General features: G+C 38.3%; 1 protein-coding gene across 2 annotated transcripts; it reads left to right on the plus strand.

Annotated features, from left to right (window-relative positions):
• The first annotated feature begins 617 nt into the window (after positions 1 to 617).
• Positions 618 to 22,160, plus strand: LOC130549713 (anoctamin-9). 2 transcript variants are annotated; one of them, XM_057327012.1, is made up of 24 exons: positions 618 to 825; positions 2,289 to 2,363; positions 2,861 to 2,983; positions 3,564 to 3,703; positions 6,565 to 6,614; positions 6,748 to 6,815; positions 7,903 to 7,982; positions 8,097 to 8,231; positions 9,205 to 9,298; positions 12,359 to 12,419; positions 12,502 to 12,584; positions 12,933 to 13,037; positions 13,127 to 13,294; positions 13,989 to 14,025; positions 14,110 to 14,221; positions 14,473 to 14,530; positions 14,630 to 14,727; positions 15,309 to 15,505; positions 15,650 to 15,802; positions 15,899 to 16,046; positions 16,141 to 16,263; positions 19,133 to 19,226; positions 19,367 to 19,479; positions 19,640 to 22,160. In XM_057327012.1, exons 1-24 carry the CDS (start codon positions 796 to 798, stop codon positions 19,737 to 19,739), a joined length of 2,445 nt encoding a protein of 814 aa, XP_057182995.1. In that variant the 5' UTR covers positions 618 to 795; the 3' UTR covers positions 19,740 to 22,160. The 2 variants fall into 2 exon arrangements, with proteins under 2 accessions (XP_057182995.1, XP_057182996.1); XM_057327013.1 differs by lacking the exon at positions 2,861 to 2,983.
• Positions 22,161 to 24,080: the final 1,920 nt, after the last annotated feature.

The raw sequence follows: 24,080 nt of genomic DNA on the forward strand, positions 1-24,080 counted from the left end.
TTGTAAGTTTTACTTGAACCTGTGTTCGTGGTATATGTTCACTGATGGTCTTCGGTAACACTAGAAACACGTTCTCTTTATAAAATGAAATCTGTACAATGTAAAGAAGCTACATGCGTGTTCCCAGACATGTGTAGTCAGGCGCATTCCTGTGACCTCTAGTTACAGATTTCTCGAGACAACAAAGTGCACGCTCATTGCAGTGCCTCCACCTGCTGGTGATTTTCGGAAGTGCAGTCATTTACCTATTTGTTTAAGAATGGAAACATTTTCCTTTTATACTTAATGGATAAATAATCTATTTCTTTGCGGTGATTCAGTGAGCATCCCCTTGTTTTGTCAATAAATTATTTGACCAAAATAAAAAATGAATAAAAAAACAGAAAATTTGATCTCAAGTAGCCTATAGGCTAATGACCATAAATGTCATTTTTCCTCACACATTACCGTGTGTAATAAATAGTAAAAATTAAACGACGACAGTTTTGTTTATTTTGTGGTTCAAGTTCTGAAATCCCCTATTACTATTCATTAAAGTAAAATGTCACATCAGATGTGACGTCAGATCAGAGCCCAAAGTGAACCGACGGCATTCCAGCAGCGTCACTGTCAATTGAAGCAGCAATACACGCGAGTTCCTTATAGCAGCACGGAAGTCCCAAATCTTTTGTTTCGACTCTTTGGTTTGTAATGGCGAATGACTGAAGAGATCCTCTTTATTAACGGGTGTTTGCGATCTGGTGCGACCCCTGCAGCCCACACCTGTCACACCTGGACGCGCGCGAGCTCACTCACATGATGGAGCTGAAAATCCATAGGAGACAGGTGAGAAGATCCGTATAACAAGAACTCAAAGTCATAGGGTTTACTCGATGCATTTTACACATAACTGTGAATGAGCTATTTAGGTTAAAAATGATTTGAAAATATTAACCGTGTATGGTTTTATAAGTGATACATTTGGTATCCCAAAATAGTGGTTTTATCATTTTCAACATTTTTCTCAGACACAAAAAACAGAAATGATTTGTATACAAAGTTTACATCATTTGAGAATCACTGGATACATAATGCAGGCTTAGACATTGTTGTACCATGCATTGACAATGGTATATAGAAAAACGTTTTGAATGCAAGCAAATGACATCTAATTCCAATGCTTTAGCTATCATGGATAAACAGTATCTGTGTACAGTATCTATGAGATAACATGTTTAGATCAAGTCAGGCAACACAGCATGTTGTCTTTTCTTTCCAAGCTCAACATTGTTGGCATTGTCTGCTTTCATTTGTGTGGAACGTTTACGCAGTTTAAAAAATCTATTGTAAGAGTGGGTTAAAATTCATTATAAATAGCCACACATATCTTATCTTAGTATCTTCGTATGTGAATTCTAAAAACAGATCCCATAACGCAGGAAAATATAAAACCATCATGACTTTGGTATTTCTGGTATTCCTATTTATAAAGGATTCAGATTCAGATTCAGAAGAAAAGATTCAGATTGTTTACAACTGATTTGTTGCTACTCTTCTGCTTTATAACACATGGCCAATTGAAAGCTATTTTTTTTAGTAATACAGATAGGACAGGACAAGTATGGCCATATTAATAACATAATTCTTAATGCCTCAATCTTATTTAATAAAAAACAAATGGGCCATATATACAGTATTTGCCGATTATTATATTTACATATGGTCACTTCATTCATTTTACAGAAGATCGGGTGTAAATGGTGAGTATATATATTGTTAGCGAGGAATCATTGATGGTTAAAGCAACTGCGAAACTCAAACACAAATGAACTCGGCATTAGCATTCTTACAAAATTGTTGAATTTGCAAATAGTGTGGGAGTAGCAGATTATATTCATTATGCATACACACGTTTATGTGGCCAAGTGCAAATGGAATGTGCATATCCAATCAGATAGCACTTTAGTCATTCGAGACGTACGGGGTAAACAAAAAGAGATTTAAAACTTGAGGGACCTGAAGCTGGAGACTTGATATGGGTTTCTTTGAACTCAAAGAAGAAGCAACAAACCGGAAACCATTCACAGCGTTTTAGCAAGGATTAATATCAAATAATAAAGAAAGATGCCTGGCCAACTCCAACAATGTTTTGCACAGGAGGGCATCACTTACTGTACATATAGAAAGAATATAGCGAAGCGGACAGCACTGATGCAATTACAGCAGGTTTAAATACAAGTTCAGACTTACTTTAATATGAAATGTATTACTTTAATATACTTTAATCTGACTGTATTGTGCTGTTGCAGGGGAGCATTGACTTTTTAGAGACCTGTGGAGTTGTAAATGAGAATGGCATGGAAAACCAATCTCTGCCTCCAGTGGTAAGACAAACAGCTCAGTGCAGAATTTATTTTTTAAATTATATTAGCATTGCAATTTCAGTGGAACCTAAGTGAAATGTGTATTTCAGATGTTGTAGTATTACAAGTATTTGTAGTAGTAGTTTTTAATCAAAGTTATCTGCGTATTGTATAAGAAAATGCTCCATAGGGCATATTGTGTACATTTGATTTGTAATCAATCCGTAGAAACTTTCAAATAAGATTTAGATAAGATTAGAACCTTGATTGTAAGTGTGGTCTTTTCTTATTACACACACACTTTTATCCAAAGTGAATCTCTAAAAAGGGAGCACTGAACTATTGTTATAAATATACAATATAACATGTTCCAAATGTCCCATAAGAAACAAATGAATACCGCTATACAGTCATACATAAACTAAAGATACACATTTGTAATCATGTGACTGTCACATAATTGTCAATTTCTCCAGCAATGTAATAATATGTCCGAACAACTGCCGATCTCTCTCCAGCAACTCCCCCTGTTATTCGATTATGTGCTGGTGGCAAAAATCTCAGATGAGGAAGACAAAGGCCGCATCAGAAAACAGAAAGCTTTCTTAGACGCTTTGAATGCTAAGAACTTAAAGATAACTGTAAGAATTATTTTCTTTTTCTACTTCCAGTATTATACAGATCCAATGCTTTGGTATTGCAATATAATTTCCCTTTTTAAATGAAAATGTAACCAAATAGTATTTCCCTTAATCTTGCAATTGGTTCATAACTGCTAACACAACACTTTTGTATCAACGTGAAGTTTCATTTTATTCCATTTCAGTTTCATGCTCTTACTTCAGACATCATTGTGCATGTCTTTTTTTGTAGTAATACAATTTTTGTGGGCCACTACATCATAATACATTTACAGTATACCATGGTCTGTTTGAATACGCGATTCTGACTGGCTTGAAGGTGTGCATGTTGCGTTGGGTGGTTCTTGGCCTCCACGTTGTGCATTCAAATCTTTTTGCTTACATATAAAGATACATAACATAATTTATCCGCTTTTAAATACAGTGTTATTTTTTATGTTTCTGTTGTATTCTTGTGAGCAGTCATTTATAATATCACAATGGATTATTATGCAGTAATGTATGAATTTATACATATTGTGCAGGGTAATGATCAACTTGTCAGGTAAGCGTTACTCTTTGAATACGCTTCTTTTGACAGAAAACCAGAGATGATGAAACAGTGTTTTATTGCATCAGAGCACCAAAAGAGATCTTTGAGATGTACAGGTACCTCCTAAAAGTGTCCGATGCCTGTAATTGGAGTTGTGAGCAGCAGGGAACTATACCTCAGTCAACCAGGTAATACGTGAAACAACACGGTGGCTATTTTTGTCCCATGTCCTTTTGTAAGCTTTAATTATCATGTGTTTGGAAAACATCTTCTTCTCTCTTTTTGTAAGTTCTGCTTTTTCACTTCTGCTCCAGCTTCTGTGAGAGTCTGGCTTACTCTTTAAAGCTGAAGAATAGTATGTGACTATTGTTGGCTCTGTGATAAAGTGTTTACGATGCTCCCTATCTGACAAATGACTAAATGTAATATAAACATAATAATCAGGTATAAAGTCATTAAATGGGTATTGGCGTTCAATAAAAAATGACAATGTTAACTTTAAGGCCTTGGAATTACCCTTTAGAAAATATTAATATTACACTGTAAAACTTTGCTGTAGTTTTGCAGCAGGTTTGCCAGTAACTTACTGTAGATTTAATTTACAATTTTGTTTTAAACATAAACTTACCTAGTTCTTATATTTTCTTTTATTAAACAAGACTAAATATATTGGGTTACTTTTCTTTTTCTTGTTATGTAAATGTATCGTAATTTATGAAGTTTTAAATATTTGTACTAGAAAACAAAACAAAAATGCTTATGAAGAATGTCATTTTTTTGCAGTGTAATGCCAGTAATGAGACCAGTCTCTTCTTGCTCATTTTGAATATCAAAAGTCAAGGTGTTTTCATTCTGATTAAAGTAAGGTTTAACTCAAATTAAAAACAGTACTAATAGAAAAGTGTTAAGTAGTAATCAAATCTACAGTAAGTTACTGGCAAAACTGCTGCAAAATTACAGCAAAGTTTTACAGTGTACGCTTATACTCATTACTCTTCTCACAAGGTTTGTGCTCCTGACTGACATATTTTCTCACGCCTGCCACTATTATTATATACTGTATATCGGTAATACTTTACAATAAGGTGCTATTTGTTGACAAATAGGTAATGCATTAGCTAAAATGAACTAACAATGAACAATACCAATACAGTATTCATTAATGTTAGTTCATGTTAATTTCAGCATTTACTAATATATTATTAAAAACGTTGTCAATGTTAAAATTAGTTAATGCACCATGAATTAACATGAATAACTGTATTGGCATAAACTAACATTAACAGGGATTAATGACTCAACTCAACTTTATTTATATAGCACTTTTTTACAATTTTCATTGTTACAAAGCAGCTGTACCTGAGACATTGACTATAAGCAAAACAATTAAAGTTATACCTGTAAAAACAAGAAAAAGGTGAAAACACGGAAGACAGACACACCCACATACAAAACACTCCACACACACACAATATGCACGCGTACTAACACACATAGACACACACACACACACACACTGACACACACGCACACGCACACGCGCACGCGCACACGCACACGCACACGCACACGCACACGCACACGCACACGCACACACACACACACACACACACACACACACACACACACACACACACACACGCACACACACACACACACACACACACACACACGCACGCACGCACGTACGTTCATGTTTTTATATCCTGGTGGGGACCTAAAGCTGAATGCACATGGGGACTCGTGTCACCGTGGGGACCAATGTTGAGGTCCCCATGGGCAAAAAATTGTATACATTTTACAGAACAATATTTTTTAATAATCTAAAAATGCAAAAAGTTTTCTATGATCTTTAGGTTTAGGGGTTGGGTTAGGGATAGGGGATAGAATATACAGTTTGTACAGTATAAAAAACATTACGCCTATGGACTGTCCCCACGGAGATAATAAACCAGACACGCACACACAGACAAGCACACACACACACAGACACGCACGCACGCACGCATGCACATACACAGACACACACACACACAGACAAGCACACACACACACGCACGCACGCACACATGCACAGTGAAAAACACACATTTAAGATAAAGGAAAGAGAAACACAGGTCAAATATTAAACAGACTATAAATCCTATTATGACTATAAATTCCTATATGCAATATTAATTAAGTAAAACTTTAAAATTCTAAAGCAGCCCCCCCCGGCCAGGCAAATAGTGCAAAACAGTATGCAAACAGTGGCGAGGAACCCAAAACTCCAATCGAGAAAAAAGAGAACCCAGGCCGAAGGCCCAACCAGGAGATTCCAGTTCACCTCAGGAAAAAGCTGCTGCCTCTGCACAAGCTCGACAGTGCTTGCACAACAAGGCTAAATAAAAATAAATAAACTTACTAATAAGGTAAATTATAGATTTAAGATTATCATTAATAATCTAATAGCATTTGAAATTTTGTAGTGAAGACATGTCAAGTGACCGTGTCCTTCTTTATCCAGTTCTATCATCTCAGCTCTTGTCAGGTCGCCGCTTCCCATTTTCCGCTCTACCATCAGGTCAGGCCATGAACTGCATCCTGCTCGCTGTGGTAACCTTGGAACAATGAGACAAGACTGGCTGAGAGTAGAGTACTGTTCTGCACTCTTTGATGCAACAAGTACATCAGTTGTGAATACTGAAAAACTAAATTGTTCATTATTAGCTAATGTTAGCTAATGCATTTACTAATTTTAGCTAATAGCACCTTATTGTAAAATGTTACCATATATCTACACTGACCAAAATTATAAACGCAACACTTTTGTTTTTTATTATATATAATATAATATATTATGTATATATATTTTTGTAATATGGACATAATTAGTTGCCAGAAATGTATGGCGTCATGAAAACATTGAGACATTTCTTTACAGCTGCTTTGAACAGTATTTGTGAAAGTGCTGTAGAGGTAAAGATGACTTTGACCATCACCTAAATAAAAAATGAGCCATTTCCATAGAGGAGGTCATTTATCATTGCTGTCATTAACTCTGTTTCAGGATTCGTATTGTTGATTTTATTCTGCATCACACCAGCACTGATTCAGATGGTGGGTAAATAGATTTTTCCCAACCGCTTACTCACTGCATATTACATTACATTTATTTTTAAGCCTTTGCAAGTTTAATTTGCATTATTAATCTATCAACCCAGACTTTCTCTTCTCTCTACCCATCTCGTAGGCGTATCAGAATATCTGCCAGACCTCATGAAAAGAAATGTTTTTGAGACTCATTTCTGCTTACATGAGGTTTGTTTTGAGATTTGTTTTTCATTCTTTGTGGCACAAAGCCTTTTTATCACGACAAATTAAAAATGAACAACTGCCATTTTATCATTTCTCAAATGCTGCACATTTCTTTGTAAAGTAAAAATATCTTGTGTGTCAAATAACAAAACTAGACTACAATTTTAAAACAAATTCCAAATCAAATAAAAAATGAATAATACAAAATTCTCTTTAAAGTAAACAAACTAAGACTTTGTCTGTGCTTTTCTTGGACTTTTTACATTTAAGAAATATCGGCATATCCATGTTTTCAGTAAACACAGCGGCCCCTGCTGTTCAAAATATGTATTGCGATTCAAATAACATCTCAAACGGGTTGAATCGTCACACATTATAATCGATTTTCAACCAGCTCACGGTGAATCGTTACATCCCTATTATTAAGCAATAATCTAAAACTAAGGTAGCTTATCAAGCACAGCCATAAATGTAAGCAGTTCAAACAATTTTTACAACGATTTCTATTCCATACAGTAAATGGAAGTGAATTGATTGTAGAAAATATCAGAAATACCCAAATACCAGCACCATAAAAGCAGTCCATGCGACTATATTCTTTATGACGCATTATGAAAATCTTTCCTCTCAGCTCTCAAATCAGCATCTGCTTATTGAGATGCAACTGTATTTTTTGTAGAGATGCACCGATATTACATTTCTCCACCGATATCGATTATTCAGAATGATATCCGCCGATACCGATTGGTGGTGATATTAACTTGCATTTGCAGATTTTTAAGATTAAATTCATATTTCTTAATTTTTTAAATGTTATTAATTCTTTTAATGACTATTAACACCAAACTGGTGATATTTCTTAACATTTTCTATACACAGAGCACAAATTCATAGCATTTTCCTGTCCTCTTTTGATTGACAGGATGTATCGGCCTTGATCATTGGCCGATAGTGTGAAAAATTGCTTTCATCCACCCAGACAGATTATTGGCCGTTATATCGGTGCAGCTCTAATTTTTAGTAAGCAGTACAATGCCTTATAATAATCTTAAACACTGTCTTTGTCTTTTGTGTGCGCTGAAATTGATAGAAAAAAGAGCAGAAGGAGCTGAAGCAGAGCTGGGCTCGATGGTCCGCTTGTTTTCGGGGGCAACCCATAAGTAACATCAGGTTCTCTTACCTTACTCGCTTTTACACACTTCTATAATCACTTAAGATTTACATTCTGTTGAAAATATCACATATATTCAAAGCACCCATACATGTATGTGTTGGTATGTACAGGAATTACCTTGGTGAGAAGGTGGCACTCTACTTTCTGTGGTTAGGTTGGTACACATTTCTGTTGATTCCCGCCTCTCTCATTGGTATCGTAGTCTTCTTGTATGGCCTGGCCTTCTACAAGACAAGTCCTCTCATGTGAGTAACTTAATGCTCAATGACCAGACAGAATAAACATGCTTTAATTCAGTGATTCTCAATGGTGGATTGAAACCAAAGATTGTCTTTGCTCTGTTTTACAAGGGGTTGCAGACAACAATGCTAAATAAAAATAAAAGTTTTCTATGGTAGCTGTGCATAGCTCTGACAATAACTGAACAAGCGTATAATTTAGCCTACTATATTTTTTGACGTTAATCCATACATTCAAGCAGTGTTGGGTGTAACTAGTTACTAAGTAATTAGTTACTGTAATTTAATTACTTTCCCCTTGAAAAAGTAAAGTAAGGGATTACTCTTATTTTTCTGTATGTTAATTACAGTTACTTCTGATGTAATTAAACTAAATACTTTTGTGTAATATGTGTGTGCAATAGTGGAATTGACATCAAAATTCAAAGTCTAACTTTAAAATTCTTGCTTTAATGTATAATTCTCACATTTGTAATACTTTGATCAGTTAATAAGAGTACTTTATGTAGTTTAATATTATTTATTTGAATGAATTAAAAGAGCCCTTTCATGTCTATCCTTAACTAATCAAGGTTGATGTAGGATAGAGAAATTAATTAGTAATAAGTAACTAAATACTTTTTGTAGATAGTAATTTGTACAGTAATCTAATTACACTATTGAATATGTAATTAGTAAGTAGTAATTAATTACTTTTTCAGAGTAACTTACCCAGCACTGCATTCAAGTAAACATTACGGCATTTAGTTGTGCCAATTAATCCATAAAGTTGTGTGGCATGTATTATAAAATGTGACAAACAAAATGTCTTTATTTGATTTTTTGGACTATTTTATTTGATTATGTTAGCTACACAGAGCATGAAAACATTGAAACTGTAAGAGGCTAGAAACAATGTTCAATGTATCATCTGGATAAAAGCCCATTGAGAATTACTGCCTTAAAAGGATGTCTTAATGGTGTGTGTGTTTCGATGCAGACAGGAAGTGTGTCATTCCAACACAATCATGTGCCCCCTGTGTGATAACACATGCAATGTTTGGAAGCTTTCAGACACCTGCATGTATGCAAAGGTACGGTGCTCATATGTTTAGTATACTGTGCACTTCATTATTTATATACTCACACAGATACAGTGTACTGATAAATCCATCAATTCAGAATTTGGACGCTACTTCAAAATGTCCGACCCCCGATAAAGTGCACTAAAGGACACTATTGTTTTACTTAAAGCAATGGTTCCCAAACTGGGGGGTGGGACCCCTCGAGGGGGGTGCGCGACAAGGCTTAGGTATTGTCAGCTGTGATTCCCGACATAATAAATTCAACTGCCAGCTGTAAATGTCGCAGTTTATTGGCATTTGTCGGATCGGTTACTTGTAGGGCCCTATTTTAACGATCTAAGCGCATGGTCTAAAGCGCAAGGCGCAGGTGCACTTAGGGCTTGCCCGAATCCACTTTTGCTAGTTTAACGATGGGAAAAAAGGTCAGGGTAGAAGGGTTGTCCCTATTCTCTGAGTCATGGGCGTGTTTTGGGCAAAACATGCAGTAAACCAATCTGAGTCTCATCTCCCATTCCCTTTAAGCGCCAGTTGCGCTCACGCCATTAAGGATTCGCTATTTACACGGCAGAATTCGGAAGAGCAAAGACTGGACACTTCTCCAGAAAGGAAACGTGTCTGCTCGTGCGAGAGGTTAAAACAACAGGACAAGCCGTATTTTTATCTTTATGTCCACAATAATAATCTTTTACATATTACAATATTTGGCATTAGTGTGTGCTGCTGCGTGTCCTTCTGTATGTAAGAAGCAGAGTGTACGCACGCTGTGCACCCACCTATAGACGCATATTACTAACACGCTCTTTATATAACTAAAAAAAGATTGTGCCATTGACTTTAGACCAGGTTTCAGTTGGTCAGTGGCGCAGTCTATTTCAGTTGTCTCAAAATAGCACACCTCGTTTTCAGACCAGCACGCCCATGGCACACAAATGGGTGCAAATGCATTTGCTATTTAAACAACATGGCGCAGGATGTGAAAATAAAAAAAACTGCATTGGGCTGAATCTAGCAAAAAGCACTTGCATCGCACCTGGCGCCGCATTGCACCTTGTGTATGATAGGGCTCACGCTCTTAAAGTGACCAGTTCTTTATCTAGTTTTCTTTTAGTAAGATGTCACACAAATTTCAGTGCTGTTATTGCAATGTTTCAAATAAAGCCCTGACTGCTCTCTCTTTATTATTATTTTTATTATAGCATTCTTTTTTATAATGATTAGTTTCTTATCTTCCTACTGCTTACTGTTAAGAGCTTGCTTTAAAAAATCTACGCACTTGTACTTCCTCTGCATGTACAAATGAAATCATATTATATTGAAATCAAAACAAAAAATAAATGAAAACATGTTTCTCTACAAAAGGGGGGCCCAGCAAAAACTATTTGGGAACGTCTTGGTTACGGATGTAACCTCAGTTCCCTGATGGAGGGAACGAGACGTTGTGTCGAGCTGACAGATGGGGTTCGCTCTTGAGAACCTATCAACTTCTGACTAGTTTAGAAAAGGCCAATGAAATTGGCGAATGAAATTTGCATGCCGGATTCATTCACCTTTTGGTCTGAGGAGCCTGAGCATCCCTCGACCGCTGCGGCGGGCAGCCAGCGTTGTGGCAGGGAGGACACAATGTCTCATTCCCTCCATCAGGGAACTGAGGTTACATCCGTAACCAAGACTTTCCCTTTCTGTCGGTCTCTCGACATTGTGTCGAGCCGACAGATGGGGTTCCTATGGAAAACGCCACAGTGCTGTGCCGCGTCACAATCTCTAGTGGATCGACGCTGACTGGCCTGGGCGAGTCAGACGTGAGCGCTAGCGCGAAATTGCAACCGTCCAGTGGAGAGGTAGGAGGTCCCAGAGCTTTTTTGGAAAAAGGAGGGAAGCCCCTGCCACCGGCTGTCACGGGCGGAGGCCTTGATTCTCTAACAGCGAGAAGCCGCCCGGCACCGTAAGGGCCACTGGGTAAGCATTATTCCCCCTGGGGGAAAAACGCTACAGAGAGCACTATCCTACCATAGGGAGGAATTAGTGCAGACACCACATGAGTCTCACCATCAGGAGATAACTCATGGGAAAACGTGCAGACTGAAGGAGTTAACCGCAAGGTGGAGGTCCACCTAGGGAGGTCATGGGCTGCCGAGATGGGAACCATTCATGAGGATACATCAGACGGAACCGCCCACGGGGGGGGGGGGGTTACCACGTCTGGAGCACTAGGTCCGGTTAGAGCTATGTGGTAGATAACTCAACTGTTCCCCGGCCTAAGGGGGCAGGGCTGCTCTGCCCAGCCTGCCCCCAGGAGGGTGCTTAGTGATGGATGGAATGTCTGTTCTTTACCCAGTGGGGGAAAGAGGGGAGGCGTAATAGCCGCTGATCCCCTAGAGGAAGGGGGAAGGGCCTTCGCAGGCGTACCCCCTACCGGCTGCCGGTCCTACACGTTGCCATGCAGGACGCGGGCTGACACCGCTTCCGCGCGTAGGTATTAGAACCTCGCGAAGGTGTTGGGCGTAGCCCAACCCGCAGCTCTGCAGATGTCTGCCAGAGAGGCGCCCTGAGCCAGTGCCCATGAGGAGTGTGCTTTTGGCATGCAAATTTCATTCGCCAATTTCATTGGCCTTTTCTAAACTAGTCAGAAGTTGATAGGTTCTCAAGAGCGAACCCCATATGTCGGCTCGACACAACGTTGAGAGACCGACAGAAAGGGAACCACTGACTTAAAGTATAGTACTGTTTATGTTTTTGGGTTGATTGGTATTGTGCCTCGTATTGAATTTAGTAAAACTCTTACAATTCTGGTTACAATTCATCTACATAAATTGCAACCGTTTTTGAAGATTTCTTGTCACTGTATGAAATTGTGTGAATATCAATTTGGGTGCAAAACTGGACATGTAATTTGAAAGAGTAACATTGGCTATGACACGTGTTTCTTTCATAATCAGTGGAAGAAAATGAGATTAAACCTGAGATAACATTGTATCTTACACCTGACTACTCATAGTATGGGCAATGGAATAGAGCCATTGTTTAATATGTTGTACTATTAACACTGTGTCTTTTGGACTCCATGTGCAGGTGAGCCTTCTGTTTGATAATGCGGGCACAGTGTTTTTCGCCATGTTCATGGCGGTCTGGAGTAAGTTCAACAGCTCTACAACTCATTTTAGTTCAATGAATCAATATTATGACAGATGTTAATGTCTTCCTGTTAAACTCAGCTACTGTGTTTCTGGAGTTTTGGAAGCGTCATCGATCCTCTTACGTGTGTGCGTGGAAGGTGTTTGACTGGTGCGAGGAAGAGGTATGAGCGATTGTGACATCATTGTGCAGAGTTTTGTAAAGCATTTTGTTTAGATGTTTTTTGGTGCTGTGTGTCTCAAGCATTGATATTTCCAACAATTGAAGTAAATCACAATAGTCCACTACTTATTTGTTTACTGAACAAATTAGCAAGCAGCAGACCTGAAAGCATTGGAAGTTTGACCAGAGGCGTATATAGAGACCAGAACATGATAAAACTTGGACCAGTATAAGCAAACACCCACACCATGCACCCTAGAGTTTTGGCAGCAAGTTTCACAAGGGCAAACACAGTTTTTTTTCTCAGTAAATGCAGTAATCTAGCTGTGTATGTCCTTGTATTGTTCAGGAGGAGTTGATACTGGAGATTGTGAACAATGCAGACTGTAAACCCAAGATGCAGAGACACTCTTATCTACGCTCCACCATAGTGCTGGTTTTAGTCACGCTCATGGTAAGAACCCCATAAAGACAAAAGGGCCAATAAGAAACTTTCCTAGTAAAATCTAATCTCCATTTGTCTGTTGTGTCTTGTGTTATCAGTTGCTGTTGATCATTGGTTTAACTCACGCCCTGGTGGTGTTCAGGGTTATAGCAACCGTGCTGTTGGCCGAACACAGTTCCTGGAATGTCATCAGTGATAACTCGCAGACAGTTGCCCTGATGCTTGGAGCCGTGCTTCACTATATCACTATCACCGTCATGACACGGGTAAACCACCAGAAAACGCCTGGCCAAAATAATAAACCAATAAAATGTTAACAACATATGCAGTCAGAACTAACAATACTTGCACTGGAATGTGGGAATGCATGGCTTAAAGGGATAGTTTACTCAAAAACAACAAAAAAAGTCATTTATTTACCCCCATGTCATTCAAAAGCATGAATCTTTTGTCTCAAGAAGATTTTTTGAGAAATGTCTCAGTGGTTTCGTGTCCATACAATGGAGGTCAATGGGGGCCAATGTTGTTCAAAATATCGTATTTCGTGGTTTTGTAGAAGATAGAAGGTCATAGGTTAAGAAAGGCATGTTGGTGTGTAAACAATACAATAACTACAATTTTTGGGTGAACTGTCCCTTTAAATGTACAACAAACAGGAAGTGAGTGATGAGCAGTTGCAAATGTCCTCAGTCAATGTTCAAGAGAGAGCTCCTTCTGGTGGTTGGATGAATAGACATCCACTCAACTGTGTTGGAGTGCCAACCAGATTCTGGTGCTGAATAATTTACAACATTATCATATGTTTACTATGCACATAATATAAAATATCACTGTTATTCAATATTTTGCCACACCCCTTTGATATATATATATATATATATTTATGGGTAATTCTAGAGGTCAGTGTCTTGATAAAGTTTTTTTTATCATTTTTAATTAATGTTCTCATTCTTTATTCAGGTGAACTGTAAAGTTGCCATGAAGATGACTGAAATAGGTCAGTGAAGCCTATTTATAACATTGTTAAGGATGCTTGTTCATGATATGTAACATGTCTGGAAACTGCTGTTTTTGCTCATAGAGAATAAGCAATCCCAAGCTGCCATTGAAAGGAGCTTCACAGTGAAGATGTTCATATTCCAGTTCTTCACTCTCTTCTCTTCTCTCATTTACACAGCGTTCTTTCTGGGAAGGTAACTGGACAACGATGTACTTTATTGTTATTCCACAATGTAATCATTTACTGGTGGTGCTGTGGATCAACAGAGATTCAGTTCATTAAGTTTGTTGTGCGTTAAGACTTTCACAAAAAGAAGATGTTCAGGATTTAGGCCTTATTCTCCATTTTACAAATTCAACACCACTAGTATTGAAACATATGTTATGTATGAAACAGGCTTACATTCTCCATTGAATGAATTGTAAAGTAATACTGATGTTACAGGATTAATGGTCACCCTGGTGGATATGTGAGGATTTCAGGCAGATGGAGACTCGAGGAGGTGAGACAATCATTTACAGGATGAATACATTCATTATTATGTTCTGTGGTTCACTTATTGGCTCATATTCTAATTAAATGTCACACACTTTTAATGTAGTGTCACCCAAGTGGCTGTCTCACAGATTTATTCATTCAGATGTCTATTATCATGGTTCTTAAACAGACCTTCAACAACATCTTTGAATATTCTGGCCCGTAAGTATATCTTTCTTATTGAAGTCATATGATCTCTGCAGGTTCACTCTCTCATTCAGCATGTGGATTGGGATTCAATACGGTTTATTTTATTACTTTAGTATAGGGCTGTCAAACTACTAATCGCGATTAATCGCATCCAGAATAAATGTTTGTGTTTATATATTATATTTCTGTGTACTGTGGATATTAATTTTGTATTTATCAACGCATACAAATACATGTATAAATATTTAGGAAATATGTATTCATTTATAAAATTATGTATTTATTTATGTTTACTACAAAGTAGTAAGTTAAATTATTTATAAATGTTTGTTAATTTTTATAATTTTCTTTTTCTATATGCATGTATTTGAGTGTGCTTAAAAATACAAAATTATTATGTAAAGTACACTTACAAATACACAAACTTTTATTTTGGATGCGATTAATTGTGATTAATCGCTTGACAGCCCTACTTTAGTTTATTGTTATGACTATTATTTCTTCTTTAATATAGTATAAACTATTTAAGGCACAAGATCTGTTCCTTTTCTCACTGTTATAATTTACCATCTCTTTGCACCCTTTCTCTGCAGCTGGTTCAAACGCTGGATAAAAAAGCAAAAGACTCAGAAGTTGAAGAGAAGGTGTATTAACTGCTATAAGAAGGAGTGTATGAATGCAATGGCCGGATCAGAACTGTGTGACAACTGCAAACTGGAAAATCTCCACAGGAACTATGAACTCAATGAAACAGATTGTTTCAGCCTGTTTAATGAGTTCCTGGAAATGGGTAATTTATTTGCATTAAGATTAATAAAAAAAAAACTTTAGTATAACCCATAAACAACATCCTCATTGTGGATAGAATCATAGAAAATGAATTTTCTAAAAATACTACATTGTCAAAATATATTTTCTTTTGTTATCTTCCAAGTGATACAGTTCAGTTTCACGACTATATTCGTTGCGGCATTTCCTTTGGCTCCATTGTTGGCCCTTCTAAACAACATCATTGAGATCCGACTTGATGCTATTAAGATGGTCAGTCTTGAACGCAGACTGGTGGCGACAAAGGCCAACGATATTGGTGAGTGGAAATGGATCATGGGATATAAACCGATTTTATAAAGTTACAGGTGCAAGCGTTGCTTAGCAGCATCATTTCATTCCTTTCCTGTTTCAGGAGTCTGGACAGACGTGCTGGAGACCATTAGTGTTTTTGCGGTCATTGCTAATGGACTGGTCATTGGTATATCCTCTGATTTTATCCCACGTCTGGTTTACCAGTACTACTACGGGCCTTGTGCCATTGGTAGTGATTCTGGCATTGAGTAAGTAGGATTTGGCATTTTTTCTAACTGCGTGCTCAATGGTTGCAACAACGAAAGTGTCTTTTAATTTTTTCTTTTTTTGTTTCTTTCTCAGCTGTATGGAAGGATACATAAACAGCACACTGTCCACCGCCAATATAAGTGATGAGAGAGTCCGTCAAGATTTCTTACTGAAACAAATGGTCACTAACAACGGCATACATGTTACACACTGCAGGTACTATGGTTTGCCATTTCAGTTCAGGCTTTAAAAATTTGTACTTTTAGTAATTTTTTTTCACTTAACGTATTTATTTGAGAGAGTTACCAACCAACACAATCTCACAGGAATTCAAAACTATTAGACAAGGTGTCTTATTCATATGAATTCGTACAATTTTATATGTATGTTGTAGTACGATTTGATTTCGTGCCAGTGATGTTAGGATAAGGGGTGGGGTTAGGGCTTCACTATTGTTCTTTTCTTACAAGCATACATTTTGGTACGATTCACATCATACAGATGCATACGAATAAAATAGTTATGAATTCCTGTGATAATCAGGTTAAACCAACTCAACACTGGTGGCATTCACACTGTCAAAAAAAACTAAACTGCGATCTGATTGTTTTGGATCGGATATGAGGCACTTTTGACTGTGGTTCTAAATTAGATAAATATCAGTGGACAAAGTTTGTTTAGTTGCGCGGGAGAATATTGTAAACCGAAGAATCGTACAAATGTCATGAACGTGGGTGGTGAGGACACAATGACAAGGACCCAAGTGCAGACAGCGGGTAAGGGGTTAACATGGACTTTAATAATAAATAACAAAAAGACAAAACAAAAACCCACGAGGGAGTAAAACAAGAGTATTTCAACAACAAAGACTAACTACACTAAACTAGACAACACTAAAAATAACATTTACCACATATTACAAAAGACTAACCTAACCTAACCCAACCCACATGAAACAAGTGACAGAAAACAATGAACCAGCATAGGACAGAAAACACAGGGACCTTATAAAAGGGACAAATCAAGAGGGAACAGGTGCATGAACTAAATAATCAATTACGAGGAGACGAAAGGGCAGGAACAGAGACGCAACACCGGAGAGTGGAAGGCCAACAGGGTCAAAACGCCTCTCCACATAAAACAAGAGGTTCGGTCATGGTTCTGCCACTAGGCCAAGAAAAGCAAGACAAGATGGGGCAGAACCATGACAGAAGCCCCCACCCCCCTTAAGGAGCGGCATCCTGACGATCCCTAAGGAACAAACAAGACTAGACAGACTGTGACAAACCATAACTACACAAGACATGACCAAAAAACATGATACATAAAAAAAGTCCAAACAAAGACATGGCGCCGGCTCAAAGGCCGGCTGGACAGCACATGGCACCGGCTGGATGGCCGGCTGGACAACACATGGCGCCGGCAGGATGGCCGACTGGGAGGCCGGCTGGGCAGGTCTGGATGTCGACGAGACAGGGCCGGAAGTCGGTGGCTGGGCAGCGTTCTCCGATGGCTGGGCAGCAAACAGTGACAGGAACAACACATAAACACATAGGGTGTCGACTTCGACAGGCCTGGGTACCAGCTGGGATGCCGACAGGGATCTGTGGCGGGAACAGGACACCGGCGGTCTTGACCCTGGAGGGGAACCCGGCAACCTCAACCCTGGAAGGGAGCCCGGCGGTCTCGATCCCGGACGGGGTTCCAGCTGTCTCGACTCTGGAAGGGAGTCCAGCGGTCCCGACTCTGGACAGGAGCTCGGCAGCCTCTACCCTGGAAGGGAGTCCGGCGGCTTCGACCCTGGAGGGGAGTCCGGCGGTATCGACCCCTCCCGCTGCGATCCCTCTGTCTGCTGGGTCTTGAAGGGGCTGGTTCATTCTGTCATGAACGTGGGTGGTGAGGACACAATGACAAGGACAGAGGACCCAAGTGCAGACAGCGGGTAAGGGGTTAACATGGACTTTAATAATAAATAACAAAAAGACAAAACAAAAACCCACGAGGGAGTAAAACAAGAGAACAAGGGTATCACGAGAACAAGGGTATCACAAGAACAAAGACTAACTACACTAAACTAGACAACACTAAAAATAACATTTACCACATATTACAAAAGACTAAACTACACTAACAAAACAAGAACTCACCCACATGAAACAAGTGACAGAAAACAATGAACCAGCACAGGACAGAAAACACAGGGACCTTATAAAGGGGACAAATCAAGAGGGAACAGGTGTGGGGCATGAACTAATTAACAATCAATAACGAGGAGACGAAAGGGTGGGAACAGAGACGCAACACCGGAGAGTGGAAGGCCAACATGGTCAAAACGCCTCTCCACATAAAACAAGAGGTTCTGTCATGGTTCTGCCACTAGGCCAAGAAAAGCAAGACAAGATGGGGCACAACCATGACAGCAAATTGAATTTTACATAAATGTAAATTTACATAAAACAATTCAGCAATACACAAAATTCCATTTTGGATTTCATGTGCTCTTTAAAGTCACAACCTAAATATACAATCAAGAGTTTTGTTGCCATGCCATATCTGTAAAAGTTCTTGTATGGTTTAATATAATGCAATTTGTCAAATCAAACATGTCAATAGCATACATGTACAACATTTCGTATGTGTGTTATATGTTGTGTGCAATTCAGTTGTCAAATCCTACTTGTTAGTCTGCATTTTGGAAAGTTCCCTGCTCATTGAGGCACTGGAGGGTTGAATTGACCCAAAATAACTATATTAGTGTCCACATGAGTGAGTAATAACGTTGGACTGTTATGTTAAAGAAATGAATGCAGATAATGCTCTACGTTTTGCAAATAAACCAACATAAAAGCTTGTGATCATTGGTACTAACAGTACAGTACCAATGATCACAAGCTTTTCTGTTGGTTTATACATTTTTGTACATGAAATCCAACACTGAGAGAATTGTTTTTGAAAGAAGTTTTATTCTTTCGTAAGAGACTACATCAGTTTGATCAGTATCTTTGGGTTTGGACAGAACCAAACTATGAAGTCCTTGGCTCTGCGCTCTGTGGTGTGCAATATTTATTGACTGTCTTCTTTTCAGCTATAGAGACTACAGAAGTAATGAAGACTTCAGTTTAACTAATCAGTTTTGGGTCATTCTGGCAGCACGATTAGTTTTCATCATTCTGTTTGAGGTAAAACGATATATTTAAAAACATGCGGTTCAGGTTTTTAAGTATTTGTTTTAGTACCTCAATGAATGTTGTTTCTCTCTCTCTCTCTCTCTCTCTCTCTCTCTCTCTCTCTCTCTCTCTCTCTCTCTCTCTCGGAGCAGCATGTTGTGGTAATCTTTAAGTGTGTAGCAAGCTGGTTTGTGCCAAACTCACCGCTGGATGTGAGAAATGAAAGGCTGTTTGATAAACTCAGCAGATTAAAGGAAGAACTGAGGTCAGTAACAAGAGTTAACAGAAAATAGATTTCCAAAGTAGCACTGTTGTAAATTAGAGAGAATAATGTAACATAATGTTATGTTAAATTTCTGTCATTATTTATCTGTTTGTATTTCCAAACTCAGAGTTCATTTCTTTCTTGACGATATGTTTTTCAGAGCACAAAGATCACACCAGGACACTTTCACTAAACTAAATGAGCATGATAATACAATTAAATTCGAACAGAGAAACAAAAACAAGCTAAATAGTCTGTGAGCCACACTTAGTTTTATCAGCAAGCTTTATAATGTCCCTCCACATAAAAATCTGTTCATTAAACCCAATGTGGGCTATAGCTCTTATCGAGTGTCTTGGATTTCACAGTAAAAACTGTAGACTGGGATATTTGGCCTTTCTTGGCTTTTGATTTGTGTGTGCCTTTAACATTAAATACAAAAACAAAAAGGTTTGTGTTAATTATGTTTTCATGTTATATACATGTATGTGAACATTGTTACAATTGTACCAGTTTTTATATTTTGTCTACGTACTTGAAACGTTTCATATATTGTATGAACTTGTTCTTTAAATAGCACTTAACATTTATTCCATAACTGTATTTATCCAAAGATGTTTACTAAACACTATGATTTGATGAAGTTATGTTGGGGGATAAATAAGCGATATTTACAGTTATTTGAACAAAAATCACAAAGCACTCTAACACTTAAACATTTACATAAAACTTGTGCTATACACTTTTTTTTGGCCGTGTCAATGTTTATGAAACAATATTTTATAACCTTGGCCTACATGGAAAATAGCATGTCATATGGAATATAGCACTACTTTTATTAAGTTGTGTCCTCTTTGGACCTTAACAATGTGAAACCATTTTATAATATGGAAAAGAGCAACTTGCAATTCGGAAAAAAAAACATTTTATTTGTGTTTAATGGAATAAAGACAATTTTACATGTTTGTAATGATTTCGGATTTTATAGAATTTGTCTGTGCATTATTAATAAAATAATGCAGTAGATCTTTTGCTTGATATACTGAACTATTTTCTCATTTTTGTGGGAGCTGCTTCCCGTTTGAAGACCTGGTTTGTCAAGGTGACCAAACACATTTACAGTATGTTATCACTTAATATGCGCACAAAGAGCTGCTATATGTTCCCGAATGCTCAAATGAACACCAGCGAATCTATGAATACAGATCAAATACAGAATATTACCATATAGAGTATTGCAAGATTAGTTGACAGTGAAATCTTAAATTATTTTCTGTTCATATAACAATGACAGATCATAGCTTTTATATAAAATTGGTGTGAAAATATTTGTTTTTTCTATTTTAGCCCTATCATCTTTATTATGATTTCAAAGTTACAGTTATACGTATTTGTTAATTGTCATATTACACAGCTCTCTGGAAAACTTGATACTGATCAAGTCAGTGCTTGAAGTGGGCCAGTACGACCGGTCCACAGTACAGGCAATTCTTATTTTAATCTTTAGCGTACCTTCACTTGTTCTTCTCACATATTGCCAGTACTTTGCCACTCCGACTCAAAGCGTCATTATGGGTGATTAATAGTAATGACATCACACAGGCAGGGGCGGGCGCTTATGCTGCATTCCACACAACTGGGATTTCAGATAGTTCCACTTAAAACCCAGAAATAAATGTCTATGGCACTCGAAGTCGGACATGGGACCGCAGAACTCTCAAATCGATCAACCCTCACCTCAGGGAGACGCGCCTAAAATGCTTCCAGCAAGACTTAAGCACTATCTCCAAACATTGTTTTTATGTGGTAATAATTTGCATATGGCAACATACACAAGAGAGTACCGGAACTTTTTTCCCACTTTAAGCACTGGGTAAAGTTACTGTATATATAACATTATGACACGCAACAAGCTATCTCTGTCTTGCACATTGAAATGCATTGTAGCCATGTTAATTTAGTTATTAGTAACTATCTGCTGAACACTTATGAGCTATGTTACATTTAAATATTTGTTGAACAATGTAAGTGTCACGATCCGGTCTGTGTTTTCCCCTGTCTGATGTGGGTTTCAAGTTTTTAAGTTATTTTGTCACTTCCTGTTTTCTATGTAGTCTGTTGTAGTTCTTTTGCTCATTGGTTCCCTATTGATTTGCTCCCAGGTGTGTCTTGTTACCCTGTTTGGTTCTGTCTATATAGCCCTTGTGTTTCACTTGTCATTTGACAGTTGTTGTTTCTGTGTTTTGGTACATTTATGTTTCGGATTAGGCTATTTTTGCACCTTGTTTCTTTGTGCTTTTATTTTGTTGTAGGCTACTTTGTTTTGTGTTAATTAAATCTCAACTGCACTTGGATCCTCTTTCGGCCTGGTTTCTACATTGTTACAGAACGAACTGAAAATGAGTGGTGGCGAGATGAAGCTTTAAAGCTTTTAGCCAAGTGGTTCACAAAAGAGTTCATTTCTCTAGGCTTCATTTGCTCAAAATACCATCTGGTGGACAAAGAGTGTCAAACAAGCAGATACATTACAGATGTGGCTGACGTGGTCTGTGATGCACTGTATTTTGCGCCAGTTAAGGCTAAGAAATAACGGTGAAGAAAAAAAATACAATATAATGTGTATTTTCTGGTGGTATGTAATGATTGTATAACATAACGGTGTAATAAACGTATTGGCTTGAAATGAATGGGGCTATCATTATTTACAATTATTTGGTCATGATAAGAAGAAGGGGCAATATTCTATATTCTAAAACTGGAAGGTGTCTGGGTTTAACTAGGCACAGGGCAGTGTTGTGCTTGTGCATTTGGTTTATACAGCTGTCAAAATGTCGCTTCAAGATTCGAAACGCTTACTGAACCACTCAGGCGGAAGCGAGGCTTGCGTCATCTATGATGTCAGTGGTCTAAAGCGATCACCTGGACAAACGCTTCACTGAAAGCTTCCAGGATTTCACGACACACACACGAAGCCTCGGTTCAGAACGCAACATCACTACAAAAAAATGGAGCCAGCAGTGTCCCTTGTTCGCCTGCACCACGGACCTAGCACCCTCGAAGACCACATCAAAAACTTTTGGACATTGCAAACACCTCCCAGATCTTATATTTATAGATTTTTTTGTTGTGGACTTATCCATCCACTTCTAATTCAACTCAACTCACCCATGATTGTCCTCTAGGGTCATTTCTGCAATTTCTAGAATATGCCCTGGCGCTAGTCGGGTCCCCTTTCAAGGCACAGGCGTCTGATTTCTAACCTGGAAGATACTCCTCTGGCATCTGTGCGAGTGGCTAGTGTCCCGAACGTCCCAAGCCTGGTGGTTCTGGAGGCATCTGTTACTGATGTCCCTTCCCATCCGCCGGCAGAAACGTCTCACTGGAGAAGCCCTTAAGTTGTCTTGTGGTTTTTTTTGTGTTGTGTTTTTATAGTTTTTCTGACCACTAGATGGTGACAGAGCATTACTCTCGGAACATTCATTTACTGTAGCTGTCAACCAAATAGATAAACAGATGTATCTCTGTAAATAAATCTGTCCCTCAGTCCTCATTGATTGATACTAACAGGTTTGTAATCTCACTGAATTCATAGTGTTATTGTCATACCTAGTGTGAACTTTGATGACATAAAAAAATCACTAACAATAAAGAAGTGAAACTTGTGTTTCAGTTCAGATGATTGAACCAATCAAACAGTGGCACTGAGAGTGTTGAGCTGAAAATCACATTTGCATTGAAAGGATGAAGAGACTCAGATGTTCTCAGAATAGATCCGCTCTGTCTCCAGAGATCATGTTCACAACACAACAGCTGCATTTCACATTTACTGCTACACGAACCTTTACACAACTATTAAAACTATTAAGAATCATGATACAGGACATTCCTGCACAAACACTACATGTGATTTTCTCTGTTGTCTGAATGAAGTTGTTAGACACAAATGTAACATGTTCAGAAGCTTTATTGAATGTTTCAGTAAACACAGCACATTGAAAGATGTCACAGTGGTTTGACACACGAGCTCTCATTCAGTATTGATCTGCTGCACTGGACTCATGAATGATGTCTGACACTCAGATACGACTCATCAACACTCACAGCTGCTATTGAGAATCTTGTTTATCGTGTTTCACTCTGCAAACATACACCTCTCTCTCTTCCCAGCGTGCTTTGCTGAGGGTCAGGATGCTACTGCGGCTGTATCGGCCGTCATGCTCACTCTCTTCACTGGTGTGAACCCCTTCTGTGACCTCTGACCCGTCAAGTGTCCAGCTCACCAGCGCCCCCTGTGGAGAGTAAGAGCTGAGCAGACAGAGCAGCGCTGTTGAGTTTTCAGAGATCTGTAGAGAAGAGAACGACAGCAGAGACACTGAGGGCTTCTGAGGACCAGCTGAAGGACACAAACACACAACACATTCACAAACACAATGAAAACAACAACAATGCACATCTTTAACATTTACTAATTTTCTGTACGTTGAGTAATTTATTGGAGAGTTTTTTACTTCAGTAATATACACCAGTCAAATATAATCTACTGAAGCTATTGTACAAAAACCCTCATTACACCTGACTGAATACAAACTAAAACAGAATAT

The sequence above is a fragment of the Triplophysa rosa genome, unplaced genomic scaffold (assembly GCF_024868665.1).
Source record: "Triplophysa rosa unplaced genomic scaffold, Trosa_1v2 scaffold153_ERROPOS79069, whole genome shotgun sequence".
Classification (NCBI taxonomy): Eukaryota; Metazoa; Chordata; class Actinopteri; order Cypriniformes; family Nemacheilidae; genus Triplophysa; species Triplophysa rosa.